The 15,762-nt window shown below is 60.1% G+C and overlaps 2 protein-coding genes across 2 annotated transcripts in view; one reads left to right on the plus strand and one right to left on the minus strand.

Moving 5' to 3' along the window:
• SURF4 (surfeit 4) overlaps nt 1-10,679 on the plus strand; it is an 11,576-nt gene extending 897 nt beyond the window's left edge. The window contains exons 2-6 of the mRNA XM_068965189.1: nt 5,936-6,122; nt 6,622-6,698; nt 7,190-7,233; nt 7,598-7,784; nt 8,400-10,679. Of these exons, the coding sequence (XP_068821290.1) occupies nt 5,936-6,122; nt 6,622-6,698; nt 7,190-7,233; nt 7,598-7,784; nt 8,400-8,666 (762 nt within the window). The 3' untranslated portion in view covers nt 8,667-10,679. The remainder of the gene's footprint in view (nt 1-5,935; nt 6,123-6,621; nt 6,699-7,189; nt 7,234-7,597; nt 7,785-8,399) is intronic.
• Nucleotides 10,593-14,883, minus strand: SURF2 (surfeit 2). Its single transcript, XM_068965202.1, has 6 exons — nt 14,795-14,883; nt 14,543-14,697; nt 12,860-12,963; nt 11,926-12,111; nt 11,597-11,763; nt 10,593-11,051 (listed from the first exon to the last, which is right to left on the minus strand). Exons 1-6 carry the CDS (start codon nt 14,870-14,872, stop codon nt 10,968-10,970), a joined length of 774 nt encoding a protein of 257 aa, XP_068821303.1. The 5' UTR covers nt 14,873-14,883; the 3' UTR covers nt 10,593-10,967.
• Nucleotides 14,884-15,762: the final 879 nt, after the last annotated feature.

Raw genomic sequence — 15,762 nt, forward strand, 5'->3', positions numbered from 1 at the left:
GGGGACGCCTGCCTTCCTGTTCGCGAGTCCAGGAGTGTCCAGGTGGCATTCCTAGCAACAGGAAAGCGAGCCCTTGAAACCGGCCACTGAGTCACTGCTAAGGATGTTCGGAAACTAGGCGAACAGAACCAGGTCCTGCAAATGGGACAGAGCTCTCCCGCCATCTCCTTCAACCAAGTGTGGCCCGGAGACCACGGCGGTGATTCTTGAGCCGTGTGCCTCTTGCTTCTGAAAGTGTCCCGTTATGTCTACAGACCGATAGGAAGAGCTGCAGCTGGCCCAGCCGCCATGCTCTCTTTGGTTTACTTAATGGGTGTGTGGCTTCGTCAGAGTTAAAAGTAGTGAGGTTTAAGTTTCTGTTTTTATGGGGGTGGTTATAATTCATCGTACTCCAAGGCTGGACTCACTGGAAGGTGTATGTGTGTGAGAGAGAGATTTTTAAACAATAGTTAAGTGAGCTGTTTTCTAATCAGTTATTGGTGAACAAGATTTCCTGTTGTTCCCCTGACGGATGAGATCTCTCTAGCATGGCCTCCCCGTTGGGTTCTTGCAGCCCCACTTTCCTGTGAGCTGCTTGTGTTATAAAACTGTGGGGCTAAAACGGTCAACTTGAAGAAATGTTTTTCCCTCAGGTCACGATTTTGTGTTTACAATCTAAAAATTGTATCCCTTGCAAAAACAATTTGTATAGAAAGCTCTCAAAAACCAAGCCAGCCGACTTTGTCCGCTTTCATTGACATGATTTTAGTGACCCAGTTTTGTTTCCCCAAGTAGCCGCCACCTAAGAAGACGGCTCAATTCAGCCCTGGTAGCCGTGAGAGCCTCGTACACTCTCTGCAGCCCGGAACAACCCCGGTTTTGCAACTGAATTTCATAACTGAATCTAGATAAAATGTCTCCACTCAAGTTGCTGCCAACTATCAAATGATAAACCCTCCTCTTGCCAAAAAAAAAAAAAAAAATCAGACTCTTTACGTAATCCTTTCTTTTTTTCCTCCATGCATTTCGTTTGCTTTAAATGAAAGAAGCAGAATCTTGGAACTGGAAAGGCCCTGGAGGGGCACACAGGATCAACCTGTACCGGTTTCACTGCTGAGGCGCCTGGGGCCTGGGGCCACAGCCCCGGGCAAAGCCCAGTATCACACGCAACATGCTTCTCAGGCTTGGGGTTTTTCTGTACGAGAGCACGCTGCCTAAGGTCTGGAAAAGCAAGGCCACGTCTGCCGGGCAGGGCAGGCTCCTGCGGTCAGTTTTTGAGGGCCAGAGCCCACCTTGGGGGTGACATCTGCCCGCAGACACCTCCATGCCCTTCCGTGGGAGGGCAAGGCCGGGCCGTGCTGTCACCACCGAAGTTAGGAGCTGCTTCTGCCACCCGGCCTGGTGTGAGCGAGAGGCATGGATGGGTGATGGGGTGCAGAGCAAAAGCGATGGCTTCCTGTGGACAGAATCTGGCCAGGCTGGGCTGGCACTTTTGTTTTTTGACATTGATCCACATAGTGTTAGAACAGCTGCCAACAGTAAAGGTGTAGAAAGTCCCGGCTTTTAAGATGACAGTGATCTCACTTGAAGGGATTGGGGGGAAATGTCATGAAAGTCACTGATGTGACTAGTAAATATAAGCATGACATACCTGTCTTTTCTAACCTCATCTTCAGAAAACAGAAGCAAAAATAAGGGACAGAAAGTCAGCCAGAAGTGAGCAGGGTCTCAGAAGGGCCACGTGTCCCCTGAGAGCTACGGCAGTAATCCGGAATCTTCGACACTCCGGCATGGCGCCCGGTCGTCCGTGGACACTCCTTGTGTTGCCTGAGGGTCCCGGGAGCTCGGGCCACAGTGCTTCCATCTTCAGATGCAGAGCGGGGTGGGGGTCTGTGTGGTCTTGAGTGGCACGTGGTGGCCTGCCACATGGAGTCGGCACGCTGCGACCTTCATTCAGGTCTGTAGAGGCACGAGTGTGGGTGAGTGGTCTGGCTCCTTGCGGCCAGCAGGCTCAGCTGCCTCTTTGGCATCAGGCTCCTTGCCCTGGGTGGCAGGGACAGCGTCCTCCTGCTGGAGAAAGTGCTGAGAGAGCTGTCTGCGGAAGCTGGCATTCGGAAGCCATCTGAGCCTGGGTCTGAAGGGGCCAGAGACTAATGAATTCAGCAATCCAAAATGACGCCCGTCCCCTGCAGCTGGGACTCAAGGCCAGGCTGCAGGCTGTGACTCCCAGGCACATTTGCCCCAGTAAATAGGAGTGTTAGCACTTAATGGGCTGCGTCACCAAGGTGACAGATAAGCCGCCTGAGGCCTTGCTTTCCGTGTGGCCTTTGGTATTTCCACCTGTCCCCTGGCAGGACAGAGCCAGTGCTGGGGGCTCACACCTCCAGGAGCTCCCTTTGGCCTCTGGTCAAGCGCTGGGGAGCGGGGGATGGCCCTGGCGGGACACTGAGCCGGGCCTCCGTGGCCCCCGGGTCTCGGGGCTGTGCCTTCACCCCGTGTGGGGCCACCGGGGTGGGTAGGGTTCGGGACAGCGCTGGGTGGCTTCTCTGTGTTCTCCTCCTGTTCCTTTGCCATCCCTCCCCCACAAGGGCTTCCGGCCTTACACCAAAAAGGAGCGGGGAGAGGGCAGAGAGGAGCCGGCTGACTCACTGTCCCCTGCTCCAACCTCAGACAGGAGGTTCTGAGAAGGCGCCCTGCCTCCCTGCCTCTTGGGGAGCAGGGTGGAGGCGCAGGCGCGGGGGTGGTGGGGCTTCTCCCAGAAGGCCCCAAGCAGCCTGGCACTGCTCCTCGCAGTGGCGCTGTGTCCCGTATGGGTTTTCGGTGGGGAAGCCAGGCCCTCTCTCTAGGCCAGGGCCGAGCAGCGCCTCTTCTTGGACCTCCAGGTGCTGCGTGGCTTTACAGAGCACTCGGGGAGACTCACTGGGGGTCCGAGGGCCCTGGTGGATGTGCCCCTGTGAGTCACCTGGCTCAGGTACCAGCCCTGACTCAGCCTGCTGGGCCAGAGGTCACTGGCCGCAGGCTCTAATCTTCTGGGGTGTGCAGGCTCGGAGCGGCCCTGGAGAAGGGTAGCCCCAGTTCTCAGGGTGCATGGAAGCCTGACCTGCCTCTTGCCTCTGCCTGCAAGTTCTCATGAACCAAGAATGGCAGCCTGCTTTCCTCAAGTCCCTTTTGTCCTGAACACTGAGAGAGAGTAGGTTTCCCCGTGTTCTGTGGGAGCTGCGGGTGGCTGTGTGACATAATGGCCGTGTGACGCGATGGCCGTGTCCCAGAGCCACGTCCCAGGTTGGATACAACTGCTGCTTGAATCCCTGCTGCTGGGAAACCACAGCCCCTTGTACGGAAACCTTAGCTCTGTAGGTGAGCCCTCAGATGGGGTCCTGCTTAGGACCCATATGCCATGCTTGACCGTGAGCTTCCTGCGAAAGGCCTGCCCCCCAGAGGCTGAGAGACCCGGTCCCTTGTCCTGCAGGCCCTACCCACTCAGCGTCTCCTTCGGCCTTCCCCTCGTGATCCTCTGTCTGGGCGCAGGGCGTGCACTGCCCGTGACCACTGTGGGTGCATGAGCTGCAGTCAGCCCCTGGCCTCGGGGCCCATGGTGTGTGCAGGAGGCCAGCTTAGTGTGAGCACTGGCCGGGCGGCCTCTGGGTGCCTGCTTTAGGGGCTCCTCTGCCGTGCCAGGGGGCTGCTGTCTGCAGCAGCACCGTGTGGGCCCAGGGGCCAGGTGCTGAGAGCATAGCGTGTGCAGGCGAGGCTCACGTCGGTTCTGCTCCCATGCCATCCCCCTGGCCACCTTCCTCCGTGTTCAGTCCAAACAGGTGCTCGTTAGAGGGTGGCTGGTTTCAGAGAGGCTCTGGATCGGCCTGACTTATAAAATAGCCCTAAACCTAGCCCACATTGTTGTTTAGCTGCTAAGTCACGTCCAATTCTTTGTGACCCCATGGGCTGTAGCCCACCAGGCTCCTCTGACCATGGGATTTCCCAGGCAAGAATACTGGGGTGGGTGGGCTGTCATTTCCTTCTCCAGGGGATCTTTCTAGCCCAGGACCCACACCTCCTGCACTGGCAGGCGGATTCTTTGTCACTGAGATGTGCTTCGTTCAGAGCACAGACACCTGAAGCTTTGCAGTGTTTTCCACTCAGAGAGCTGTCTGTACTGGCATGTCTGCACTTGGAGGAAGGACTGAATTACCTGTCGGAAGAGAACTTCTCTCTGCCGCTCTCTAATCCCCTTGACCCAGACACTCAAATTAAGAGCGCAGACGTGTCATGGAGGCTTTAAACACTGCCTCCATCTTGCGGTTTAGGGGCCAGTGGAGGCGAGTTGGCCCCAGCCTGGGATTCACAGTCTGCACTGCCCCCCCGACGGGCGGTGCCAGCCTCGTATGGCTTTCCCCAGGTTTCAACACTCTGCTGAGGCCCGTGTTGTCGCCAGGGCTTCTTGGCTGGTGGCTGGGCCTACCGGGCTGGGTGATTACCCCATTGCTGGGCGTTTTGATTCAGGCCCTGAGGCAGAAACAGGAGGGTGTGTGGCCTCTGCTGTTCCCACAGCTCCTGATCTCAAGTGCTTCTACCCTACATGGACTCCAGAGTTCATGTAGGTATATTTGGGACCTCTTTTTTTTTTTCCTTTTAAAGACAAGGTCCACTGTCTTCTTTTTTCCTCTGCTCATTAAGGTTGGAAAGAATCTTCACGACTATTAACCCAGTGGTCCTCACTTTGTAAGATAGTAGAGAACCCCTGCCCCCACCAAAGCATTCACTCAGCTTGTCCACAGTGTGCTGGCCGTCAGGGGGTCAGAGCCAGGGTGGGCGCACCAGCCGTCAGCCTCGGCTCCGGGCCCGCCTGCTCGCCTGTCTGTGCGTCTCCCTCTCTCACTGGGACTCTGGCGCGATTCCATGGGCGTCAGGGGCCAAGCAGATGTGTGCAGAAGTGACACCTCGGGGCCTAGGCTCTGGGACTTGGAGAGGGTGGACACCTGGCTTGTCACCCCTCTGTCCTCAGGCCAGGCTGCTGTGGCCCAGAGCCCGGGGGAGGGGAGGCGTCTCTGTGCTGACTAAGCCAGAACTGACAACTAAAGGTTGGTCTAAACAGCTGGCGGCTTGCTAACCATGGTGGACGGCTTTAGCAGTGCCTAGGACTTTCAGTCAGCTTTTCAAAACACCAAAATGGAAGAAACGCTCCCAGGCACACCTTCTTCTATTCCAGCAGCAGGTTACCCAGCCTGAGAGGTTGTGACACTCAGTGTCCCTTCGAGGGGTCAGATTCACGGGTGCCCTTCAGACTCTGGCTGCTGACACACGAGTCACGTGGGCGGGCACCCGATCTTTCTCCCCAGTTCCTGCTGTTACCGTATCACAGGGTGTCTTTCCCTTTGTCCCTCCGCTTTGAGTGCTTGGGAGGGGCAAGTGCATGCGGTTCACCTGAATGACGTTCGTGCCTCGGTTTCGTGCGTGTTCCTTAGTCAGCCGTCGTGAACGGCCTGGCTGGCGCAGGGCAGGAGGCGGCTGTGTCTGCAGGCGTTTCTGTCACCGTGGGGGCGGGGCTGTCCCAGCAGCTCGAGGGTAGTGAGGCCAGGCAGGCTCTCACGGCCTTCGTGGATGCCCCGCGACAGACCCTGGGCGCGAGCCGGGGCAGCGGTACTGCGGTGGAGAGACCCGGGCCAGGGCTTCGCCGAGGGCCCGCTGAGTCTGTCGTGGGCCAGTCTGGCTTCCCACGCCCTTGACTGAGGTGGACGTGCTGTCCTGCAGCAGTTCCACGTGTGATGACTGTAGTTGACACGCACACACTGGCTGAAATCACAGAGGAGGAGGTCGGGGGCCGGCCTGAGGTCTCCCTCTCCTCCAGGCAGGGTGCCCGGATCCGCCCCCCCGCCCCCTGGGCAGTGCTGGGAGCGGCTGCCAGGCCTCCCCCCACCCCGTCCCACTGCCCCTCACCATGGCTTTCCCGGCCCTGCAGTTCCTGCGTGTCACGAAGCAGTACCTGCCTCACGTGGCCCGCCTCTGCCTGATCAGCACGTTCCTGGAGGACGGCATCCGCATGTGGTTCCAGTGGAGTGAGCAGCGGGACTACATCGACAGCACCTGGAGCTGCGGCTACCTGCTGGCCTCCTCCTTTGTCTTCCTCAACCTGCTCGGACAGCTGAGTGAGTGGCACCCGTGCCCCCGCGGGTCTCCTGGGCAGCGGCCTGGGAGCCAGCCCTGCCGGCCCTCGGCTGGCTGCTCTGTCTCTAGTCCTGGCCACATTTCTTTGCGGTCCTCGGCTCAGTGCCCAGAGCAGGAGGTGCAGGGGGCTGGGGGGCGGCCAGTGAGGAGCCGAGGCACCCCGAACCCAGGGTCTGGAGAGGATGCCAGCTGCAAACGTAGAAGGGTGGGCCTCGGACGCCTGTGCGGCCGCGCGGGCTTTGGGCCTGGCTCCCACCGGCCGTCCCCTGTCCTCGGGGGCCAGGACAGGGCTGCAGCTCCTAGCAGAGCTGCCTGTGACACACGGCGACTCTAGCCAGGAGTCCGCTTTCTGGACCAGGGCTGTCGATAGGTAGAGGCCATCCCCGCCAGAGGCTGCTTTTTGCTCGGGCGGGTGGCTGGGCTGCCGCGGCGCCAGCAGCCAGGGGAGGGGCCGCAGCCCTGACCTCAGCCTCCTTGCAGCTGGCTGCATCCTGGTGCTGAGCAGGAACTTCGTGCAGTACGCCTGCTTCGGGCTCTTTGGCATCATCGCACTGCAGGTAAGTGGGTCTCCCTCTCACCCTGCTTAGAGCTGAGCCCCGGGGACAGAGGCCGTGAAGACTCAGCCCCACTTGCCTTCAGCCGGCTTGGGGCCAAGCTCCGCTTCCACCGTTGGCCGCTTCCCCGAGCTCCTGTGACAAGGCAGCAGGTCACAGGGCTCTCTACTTCACAGAGGACACGCAGCTACTCGTGAAACGCTTAGCTCACAGTTCATCTGCATCGGGTCTTGGAGCCGCCATGTCCTCCAGAACTGTCTGGGCCCAGCTCTGAGGAAGCAGGGGCTTGTTGACAGTCCAGGCCACCACCCACCCCAAGGGACGCTGAGCCCGTTGCTGAGTTTGGGGCTGTTGATGTCCCGAAAGGGTTTTGTCTGTCTTGTATTTAGGTTTCTCACGTATGTTGGAAGAATTGCCTGATGCTGTTAATTCTGTAGAAACAGAAATTTGTTTGGAAACACTGAGACTGAAAATGCTCTTTCCTCTTCCCTCAGACGATCGCCTACAGCATTTTATGGGACTTGAAGTTTCTGATGAGGTAGGTATCTTCTGGTTGGTAACTAGTGTATCTCCTCGTGTCTCTAAAGTCAGTAGCTGTTGGTTGAAGTGAGTTTCTCTGGGTCAAAACCATGCTTCTTAGACTCTGTAGTGGACGTTGGTGAGGCCTTTTCCTCCCCATCCCCGAACCACCACGTCTCATGAGGGCTCATGGGTCCAGGGGGAGCGCCGGTCAGCAGGAGAGCCTGGCTTGGGCCCCGCGGTGGGTGCAGACGCATCTGTGTCTCCGGTCCTGTCCATGGGGGTCAGCGGGGTCCCCTTCCTGCTGGGGCCTCCGACCCGGTCCGCCCGGCACTGGCAGGGCCAGGGGGCCTGAGTGACCGCTTCGGGGGTGTGTCCCGCAGGAACCTGGCCCTGGGAGGAGGCTTGCTGCTGCTGCTGGCCGAGTCCCGATCCGAAGGCAAGAGCATGTTCGCGGGCGTCCCCACCATGCGCGAGAGCTCCCCCAAGCAGTACATGCAGCTCGGAGGCCGAGTCCTGCTGGTCCTGATGTTCATGACGCTGCTCCACTTTGACGCCAGCTTCTTCTCAGTACGTCTCCCCCGGTTGATCCCCCAGCCTGTGCGCTGCACACTGCCGAGGGGCCGTCAGAATGGTCCCTGACACTGCTGAGTTCTCGGCGCCAGGAAGCTGCCCTGGCCTCACCGCAGAGCCCCTCCAGCTGGGGGTGCAGGCTCACAGCAAGCACACCTGCCTGCAGCGTGTACTGTTTGCACACCAGGGGTTGGGGCTGCAGAGTCGAAGGCTTCATCCTCGGCCCTAGGAGCTCATAGAGCTGGGGCCCTGGCTGGGCAGGGTCCTCAGGAGGGCTCTTGGCGCTGGGGGCAGGGAGCGGTTGGTCCTGAGCAGCTCGGGGGAGTGTGGTCCCAGCTAACAGGGCCCCTAGGGTCGGCCGTGAGTGAGTCCCACTAGTAACCCTGCCTGTGAACCGCAGACCTCTCTCCGTCCGGGCGGCCGTCTGCTGCCCTCCGCGCAGTAGCGCCTCTTCTCCTTCCCTGCTTGTGATGCTGGCTCTCAGCACGCCCCGTTACTCCACCCTGGCGCGGAGCCTACAGGGACGCGGGCAGCTGGAACTGGCCTGCGTATCAAGCAGGACACGTCTCTTCTTCACATTCATTCTTGTTCCATGCCTTTCAACCCGTGCAGATCCTTCAGAACATCGTGGGCACGGCGCTGATGATTTTGGTGGCCGTCGGCTTCAAAACCAAGCTGGCCGCCTTGACTCTTGTCGTCTGGCTGTTTGCCATCAACGTGTACTTCAACGCCTTCTGGACCATTCCTGTCTATAAGCCCATGCACGACTTCCTCAAGTACGACTTCTTCCAGACCATGTCGGTGATCGGAGGCTTGCTCCTGGTGGTGGCCCTGGGCCCAGGGGGTGTGTCCATGGACGAGAAGAAGAAAGAATGGTAACGGAGTCCTCCCTGCCTGGCTGGGACCCACGGCCGTCGAGGACTGGTTCAGGGTGGGTTTGAGTAACTGCCAGCGTCTCCTGTACCCTCTTCCCTTCCCTCCCGTGGTAAAGGCACAGATGTTTTGAGAACTTTATCTGCAGACACCTGATCATTAATGGCTAAACCTGCTATGGACCCACAGCCTGGCATCTGACTGTGCGGAGCCGGCCGGCCGAGGCCAGCGCCCCCCGCCCCGGGGCAGGGCCATGGCTTGTTGGAGTGAGCATCTTGCTTGGCTGTGGCCCGTCGGCCCAACTTTTTTCTTTTTTGGGGTGGGGGACCTTGAAACTGTACTGTGAGCAGATACATTTGTGTATCATTCAAAGCAGTCTCCCTTTTTTTTTTTTTTTTTTTTGAAGTTTACCTTTTTAGCTAAAACTACTCAATGATTCGGGGTGGCCCAGCCCAACATCAATACACTGGTTTAGGCCCACACCAGTGCCTTCCCCGTGGCCTCCGCCCTGCGCTGTGATCCTGTTATAGGGCCGGTGAGAGCGTTTAGAGAAACCCCAGACCCCAAGAATACGGCAGTATTAGAGCAGGGGCTGGAGCTGCAGTTTACGGCCAGGGCGTTCCTCAGAGAAGCAGCCGGGGTCGGTGCAGTTTCCACAGGGTGATGCCTGGGAGCGCGAGGGGCTCATGGCGGGGACAAGGCCCTCAAAGGCCACCCGGAGCCCACAGGGGCCGGAGCCCAGGCCTGGCAGCACGTGTGGGCCTCATCAGTGCCCAGATGGGGAGCAGCCGCCGCCGTGGGCAGGGCTGGGCCGGAGCGGGCGCTCAGACCAGTTACCTCAGGCCGACCTGTCCCAGAGCTGCAGCCGGCGCCCCACTGCCCGGCGCCCCCGGCCCGCTTGCTCCCTGCCCTCACGAGGCCGCTGCTTGCTCAGATTGTCTGTTTGCTATGCTGAATGCAGCCCCAGCTACTTTCTACGATTTGTGATGCCTTACCGACTGGATCTTGATCCTGTATTTAAAGTTTTCTAACATTGCCTTATACTGTGTTTCTCTTCTTGGGGGTGGGGCCGCGAGCTCTTCTCACTGTTCTCCGCTCCTCCACCTGGTAGCAGAGGCCACGAGGTGACGGCAGCCCCCGTGCCGCCCCCGGGTTCTCCTGGGGGCCAGGCCTTCCAAGGTCTCGCAAGCCTTGCCTTGGAGCGGGCCCCATCTTCTCTGGATTCATCTGCTGGGGGTGCGAGCCTGACCCAAGGGCCTTCCCCAGGGCCAGTCCTGAACCTGGATCCACACGGACCTTCGTGTCAAGCCAGGGTGAGGGGAGCAAGCCCCCCACCCCGACCCACTTGAGCCCCTGGCCAGCTTCACAGGACCGGGGGAGGCTGGCTCTTACCCACTAGAGCTGCTAGAACCTTCCCTACAGTCTGGAGCCAGCTAACCCAAGGGGAGCCATCGCCACCTTTCCAGCACCACCCGTGCCCCCCCCACCCTGAGCCCCCCACTTCAGAGGCTCCTTATACACCACCCCCAGGAGCCCACTTCCCTACTCCCCGCGTGTTTATAAGGATGGAGGGCTTTCTACTTCCGCCCCTGGGGTGCTCCCACGTGATGGGGTTCTGACTCTGTCTCAGTCTGGGCAGGGTGCTCTTTCAGCGCATGCCTGCCCAGTTAACCCAGCCTCCCGGCCCCAGGGACAGCCCGCTTGGCTAGGCCACAGCTGCCTGTGGCATTGTTTCTGGCGGGGTACAGTTTTTAGTTTGCAAAAACTGAGACTGCCCCCGTGGTGGTCCCCGGCCCACCTCCCCTGTCCCTGAGTGGGCTAGTGCTCAGGGCAGGGGTGGATGCTTATGTAAGAAAAGGAAAAAGGACCTACTAAATTGGTTTTAGCAAAAAGAATTTCTGAAACACACTTTTTTTTGCTCTCTGTGGGAAATAGGTATAAATCTCATGCTGTATTTTATATCTTAGTTGTGTTTGAAAACATTTTGATTTTTGGAGACACGTCCAAATAAATAATGGCATTTGTTGTACGCAGTGTGGTCCTCTGGTGTCCTCCAGCCAGGTGGGGCTTGGCCAGGGCCCTCCCTGGGTGCCCCCTCCAGGTGTCGCCGGAGACCGCGTCCAGTCGGAGGTCTTCCTTCGGGGTCCCTGCCGCTCCCTGGGTGTGGGGTCAGACCGCAGCCGTGCAGGCAGCAAACGAGGAGTGCGTGGAGCAGGTCTTGGGAACTGGACCAGTGGGGACCCTGGCGGGCAGCTTCCGAGGACTTTCAGAATTCTCTCAAGATGTGTTTTCCCCAGCGACCTTTCATCAACCTGACTGTTTAAAAGAGCTGAAGCTCTTAGGTTTGCGGTGGTGACTTTTGAACTTCTTTTTCAAGGAGCTGGATCGCATCTGTGGCACAGAGAATTCCCGTCAGCGGGGGCATTCGGATGTGATACCGGGGTGCTGTGAGCCTGCCTCCCAACCCCAGCCCGCAGGGAGGAAGGGACTTTAGTGGGAACCCCTGGGCAGCTTTCTGCCTGCGGCTTCCGTGGCAACTCGGCCGGGCAGTTAAAAGGCAGCACTCGGACCCCAATCGCACAGTCCTGCCCCCCCCCACCAGCCCAGTGCTACGTCACTGACGGAACTTCTTTCCTGCCCCAGTCTCAGAGGTTCCGGGGGCTCTGATCAAGTCCCCTCCTCGAAGTCCCTGCGCTGCTCTCTGGACGCCCCACCTTAGACCCAGGGCCCTGAGCCTGCTCCGTTCAGCCCCTTCTGCGCAGACCAGGAAGCAGCCCCACCCCCACCGAGCAGCCCCACCAGCGCTTGTCTTGTATACTGCTGGCTTGAAATTTCAGCTGTGGGAAAAAAAAAAACGTTTCTGATTTTTTTCTAAAGCTGAAACCCACAGCTATACGAAGCCGCTGCCGCGCTGGCAGCCCGGGGGCCAGCACTACCTTCCTGCGCTTGAGGACGCACTCCTGGCCCGCTCCCAGGGCCCTGCCGTCTTCAGGGCCCAGCTCTTGGGGACATCTCGGCTTCTCGTCCTCGTCCTCGGTCAGAAAGTCGTCAGTGCTGTCCCCAGGCCCAGTCGCTTCCGGGTCCTTCTTGGTGAACAGCTCAGCTGCAAGGGGTAGAGGTTTAAGTGTACCACCTGTGCCGAGGGGTCAGCCAGGCCCAGGACCAGAAGCGGACACACAGCGGGAGGGAGCTGCTTGCTGATGGAATCCGCGGGGGCAGCTGTGACCGAATCCCGAGGCCGGGTTGGGGGGCCGCTCTAGCTTACGCGGGTACAGGTCTGTCATGCTATCATCACTGTCGCTCGGGGCGGCGCCATCATTGCTGGACGGGGGTTCCCAGAAGGCTTCTCTAGGATGTGGCAGCCCATCACCGTCCTGGTCTTGCCTCCTCCTCCTCTTGTGCAGGAGGCAGGCCGGCACGAACTCCACGCCCTGCTCCTGACACTCCTCATCTGCAAGACAGACCGGTATGCTGCCTGGCTCCCTCGCGTCTCCCCATGGTCCCCCGGCACACAGCTGGGCTCGGCCTGGGCCCTGCCTCCCCAGGGAAACGTCAGGAGAGCCTTCCGCTCGGCTCCTCCTGGGACTGCAGCCAGGTGCGTGGGGGTGCGGGCCAGGGGCAGGACAGCGGAGAACGAACCGGCCTGGAGCACCCATTCCTTCGGCTCCAGCCAGTTTCCAGGAAGCCACGCCAGCCTGCCACCCGGAGACTGAAGTCCCCTCAAGCACAGCAGCTGGGACCCCTCCCTGGACGGTGTGCTCCATAAAGGCCCGGCTCTAAGCCTCCAGTGCACTCCCATCCAAAGCTGCCAAGACCCTCTGTGGTCTTGTCCCCACCTGCCTGGTGGCACAGTAGCCGTCCTACAGAACTGCCCCCCTAGCCGAGCCGAGCACTCCCCGCAGCCCCTCAAATCCTGTCTGAAGAGAAGCCCTGAGAGAGCCTCCTGCGTCAGGCAGGCCCACCTGGCTCAGCACCATCTTCTTCGGAGCACTTGACCTCTCCCGCGCCACTCTGGGGTCTGCTGCCCGCCCTGTGCTGCCCCTACCATCACCCTCTCCTCACCGTGCTGGGACCGGGCCTGGCGCACCCACCAAGGGCCACCAAAGGCTGACCAGGCTGCCGGTTCTGCCTTCTAGGGGTGCTGGTCCTGGGGAGAGCACGCAGGCACCCAGACACCCACGTCCCGCGAGGCTACTCACACTTGCGCAGCGCCCTCTGGTACCGCCGGCCCTGGGTGTGCCTCAGCACGTGCTCCGGGCACTTGTTGATGTGTCTCAGGGTGAGTTTGCAGAACAGCTGGTGCCTAAGGGGCAGTTCACAAGCCAGGGTCCAGACCCACAGCTCGGTACCACGGCCACGGCTTAGAGTCCCCCCTAGAGAGGCTGGTGGGGGCGGTCTCTACCACGGCCACGTCTTAGAGTCCCCCCTAGAGAGGCTGGTGGGGGCGGTCTCTACCACGGCCACGTCTTAAGAGTCACCCCTAGAGAGGCTGGTGGGGGCGGTCTCTACCACGGCCACGTCTTAGAGTCACCCCTAGAGAGGCTGGTGGGGGCGGTCTCTACCATGGCCACGTCTTAGAGTCACCCCTAGAGAGGCTGGTGGGGGCGGTCTCTACCACGGCCACGTCTTAGAGTCACCCCTAGAGAGGCTGGTGGGGGCGGTCTCTACCACGGCCACGTCTTAGAATCACCCCTAGAGAGGCTGATGGGGGAGCTCTCTACCATGGCCATGTCTTAGAATCACCCCTAGAGAGGCTGATGGGGGAGGTCTGCCGTGTGGCTTAGGCATCAGGATTCTTCCAAGCTTCCAAGCAACTGCAGCCTGCCACTCCTCCAGACAGCCTCACTGTCCACCCAGAAAACAGGCCCAGACAGCCTGGCCAGCCTCCCCCGACTGCTCCAGCAGGAGAGGCATGTGGACCACCGCTTCACAAAGGGCTGGACAGTGCGACTGTCTGCCACCCCCTTCATCTTGACTACTACTGTCAACCGTGCCCTCTCGGCTAAATCAAAGCTCTCCTTTAAACTAAAGAAGGAAAATGGCCACCTTCAGAACCTCAGGTCACAAAGCACAAGTGCACCAACCCTCTACGAAGCACACAGGCCAAGGTGGCAAACCTTGTGTTTACAAAAAGAAAACGAAATATCAACTTCAGATATCCAGATGGTACCACTGTAATGCACTACCATCCAGTAGTCATGTATGAATGTGAGAGTTGGACCATAAACTAAGCTGAGTGCGGAAGAACTGATGCTTTTGAATTGTGATGCTGGAGAAGACCTTTGAGAGTCCCTGCTACAACAAAATCAAACCAGTCACTTCTAAAGGAAATCAACCCTGAATATTCACTGGAAGGACTGATGCTGAAGCTGAATCTCCAATACTTTGGCCACCTGATGCGAAGAGCCGACTCAATGGAAAAGACCCTTAAGTTGGGAAAGATTCAGAGCAAGGGGAGAAGGGGATGACAGAGGATGAGATGGTTAGCTAGCATCACCGACTCAATGGACATGAATTTGAGCAAACTCCAGGAGATGGTGAAGGACAGAAAAGCCCGGTGCACTGCAGCCCACGAGTCGCGAAGAGTCGGACACGACTGAGCGACTGAACACGCCCACATACAGACATGAGCAAGACGGGGACCTCACTTGGGGTCCTAGGTGACTCACAGCTCCAGAACTGCCCCCTGCATCTCAGGTCTCCTATCAGAAGGGAGGGTGGGCGCTGCCAAACTGGCCGCATCTCTGAGGAGCGCTCACTCTGCGGAGAGGGGTCGGGGCTCCGGAGTCTACCCAGTCCCGGCCAGACTCAGCACTAGGAACTGTCCCTCCCCCGGCCTGCCCGGCAGTTCCCGGCCGCCCCGCCCCGGCCTGGCCACGTACGGGTTCTTGGTGCTGGGTACGATGTGCGGCTCGAACTCGGTGTAGTCGAAGGCCGGGGAGGCGCGGACCAGCCGCCGGTACTTCTTGCCGCGGGTGTAGACCTGGAGCTCGGGCAGGCGACAAGGCAGCTCGTGCCCAGTCAGAGCGCACCGCACCTGCGGGCGGGAGCGCGGCGCGGTCACGGGGTCCGGGCGCTGGGGGTCTCGGGGCCCGCCGTGGGGTTCCCGCACCCCACCCCCGCCCCGCTCCCACCTTGCAGGCGCCGGGCTCCAGCCGCAGGCTCGGGTGCTCGCGCAGAAAGGCGCGCACGTCTGCCGGCAGCTCGCTCATGGTTCTGCGCGCGTAGCTGGGCGCCGACCTTCGCCGGAACCACGTGGGGCGGGGCGGGGCCAAGCGACGCCCGGGAAGCACACGCCTCCAGGGCCCGGAAGTGAGCGGGCGGGGCGATGGCGGCGGCGGCGCGGCTCCTGGGGCTGCGCGAGGCGGGGCTGCGGCCGCTGCTGTGCGCGGCGGGTGCGGGGCCGGTGAGCTGGCCGGGGCGGTGCGGCCGGGCGGGGGTGCGGCCGGCCGGGCGCGCCCTGGGAGTGGGCGAGCTCAGCCGGCCCCTCACGTCTCCGCAGGCCCCGGCCAGCGTCGTCTGGAGGAGCGTCCTGGGGATCTCCCCGCGCGCAGGTGAGTTCTCATGCAGGGACGCCCCAGGCGCCCGGGGAAAGCCTTTCCGTCCGTGCGTCCACTTTGCCGGGGGGCGAGGGAGTCGCGATAAGCTCTGAAACTGCCGCCCCAGCCTCGGGAGTCAGGCCCTGGGTGCGCGCGGGCTGTTCTCCGTGCTGCCGCCCTCCCGCCGCACCCAGCCGACAAGTGCAGCCACTGCCCGAGGCCGCCTCTGGCTGAGGCGGGGCCGAACCGAGACCGAAGCTGTCTGGAATCCTAAAGGAAAGCAGGACTTGTCAGTACCGTTTGCATGTGGTCCCCGAGGTTCAACAAAGGGTGTTTGTGTATAGAGCGCTGTGCACCCTGGAAAGGCGGCTGTAAGTCTTACTCCAGGCCTGCCTTTTTTTAACCATCCCTAACACCTAAGATGCTTTCCATTGATGGAACTCACGCTCTGAGAGCTTAAAGGTACCTCTTGTGTACGTTTTTCCAATTTTAAATTTATGAGCGATTATCGTTCTGAGAGCTCTGTAAACCACTCTCCTGAAGTGTATGACGTCCTGTCTCTG

The sequence above is a fragment of the Capricornis sumatraensis genome, chromosome 1 (assembly GCF_032405125.1).
Source record: "Capricornis sumatraensis isolate serow.1 chromosome 1, serow.2, whole genome shotgun sequence".
Classification (NCBI taxonomy): domain Eukaryota; kingdom Metazoa; phylum Chordata; class Mammalia; order Artiodactyla; family Bovidae; genus Capricornis; species Capricornis sumatraensis.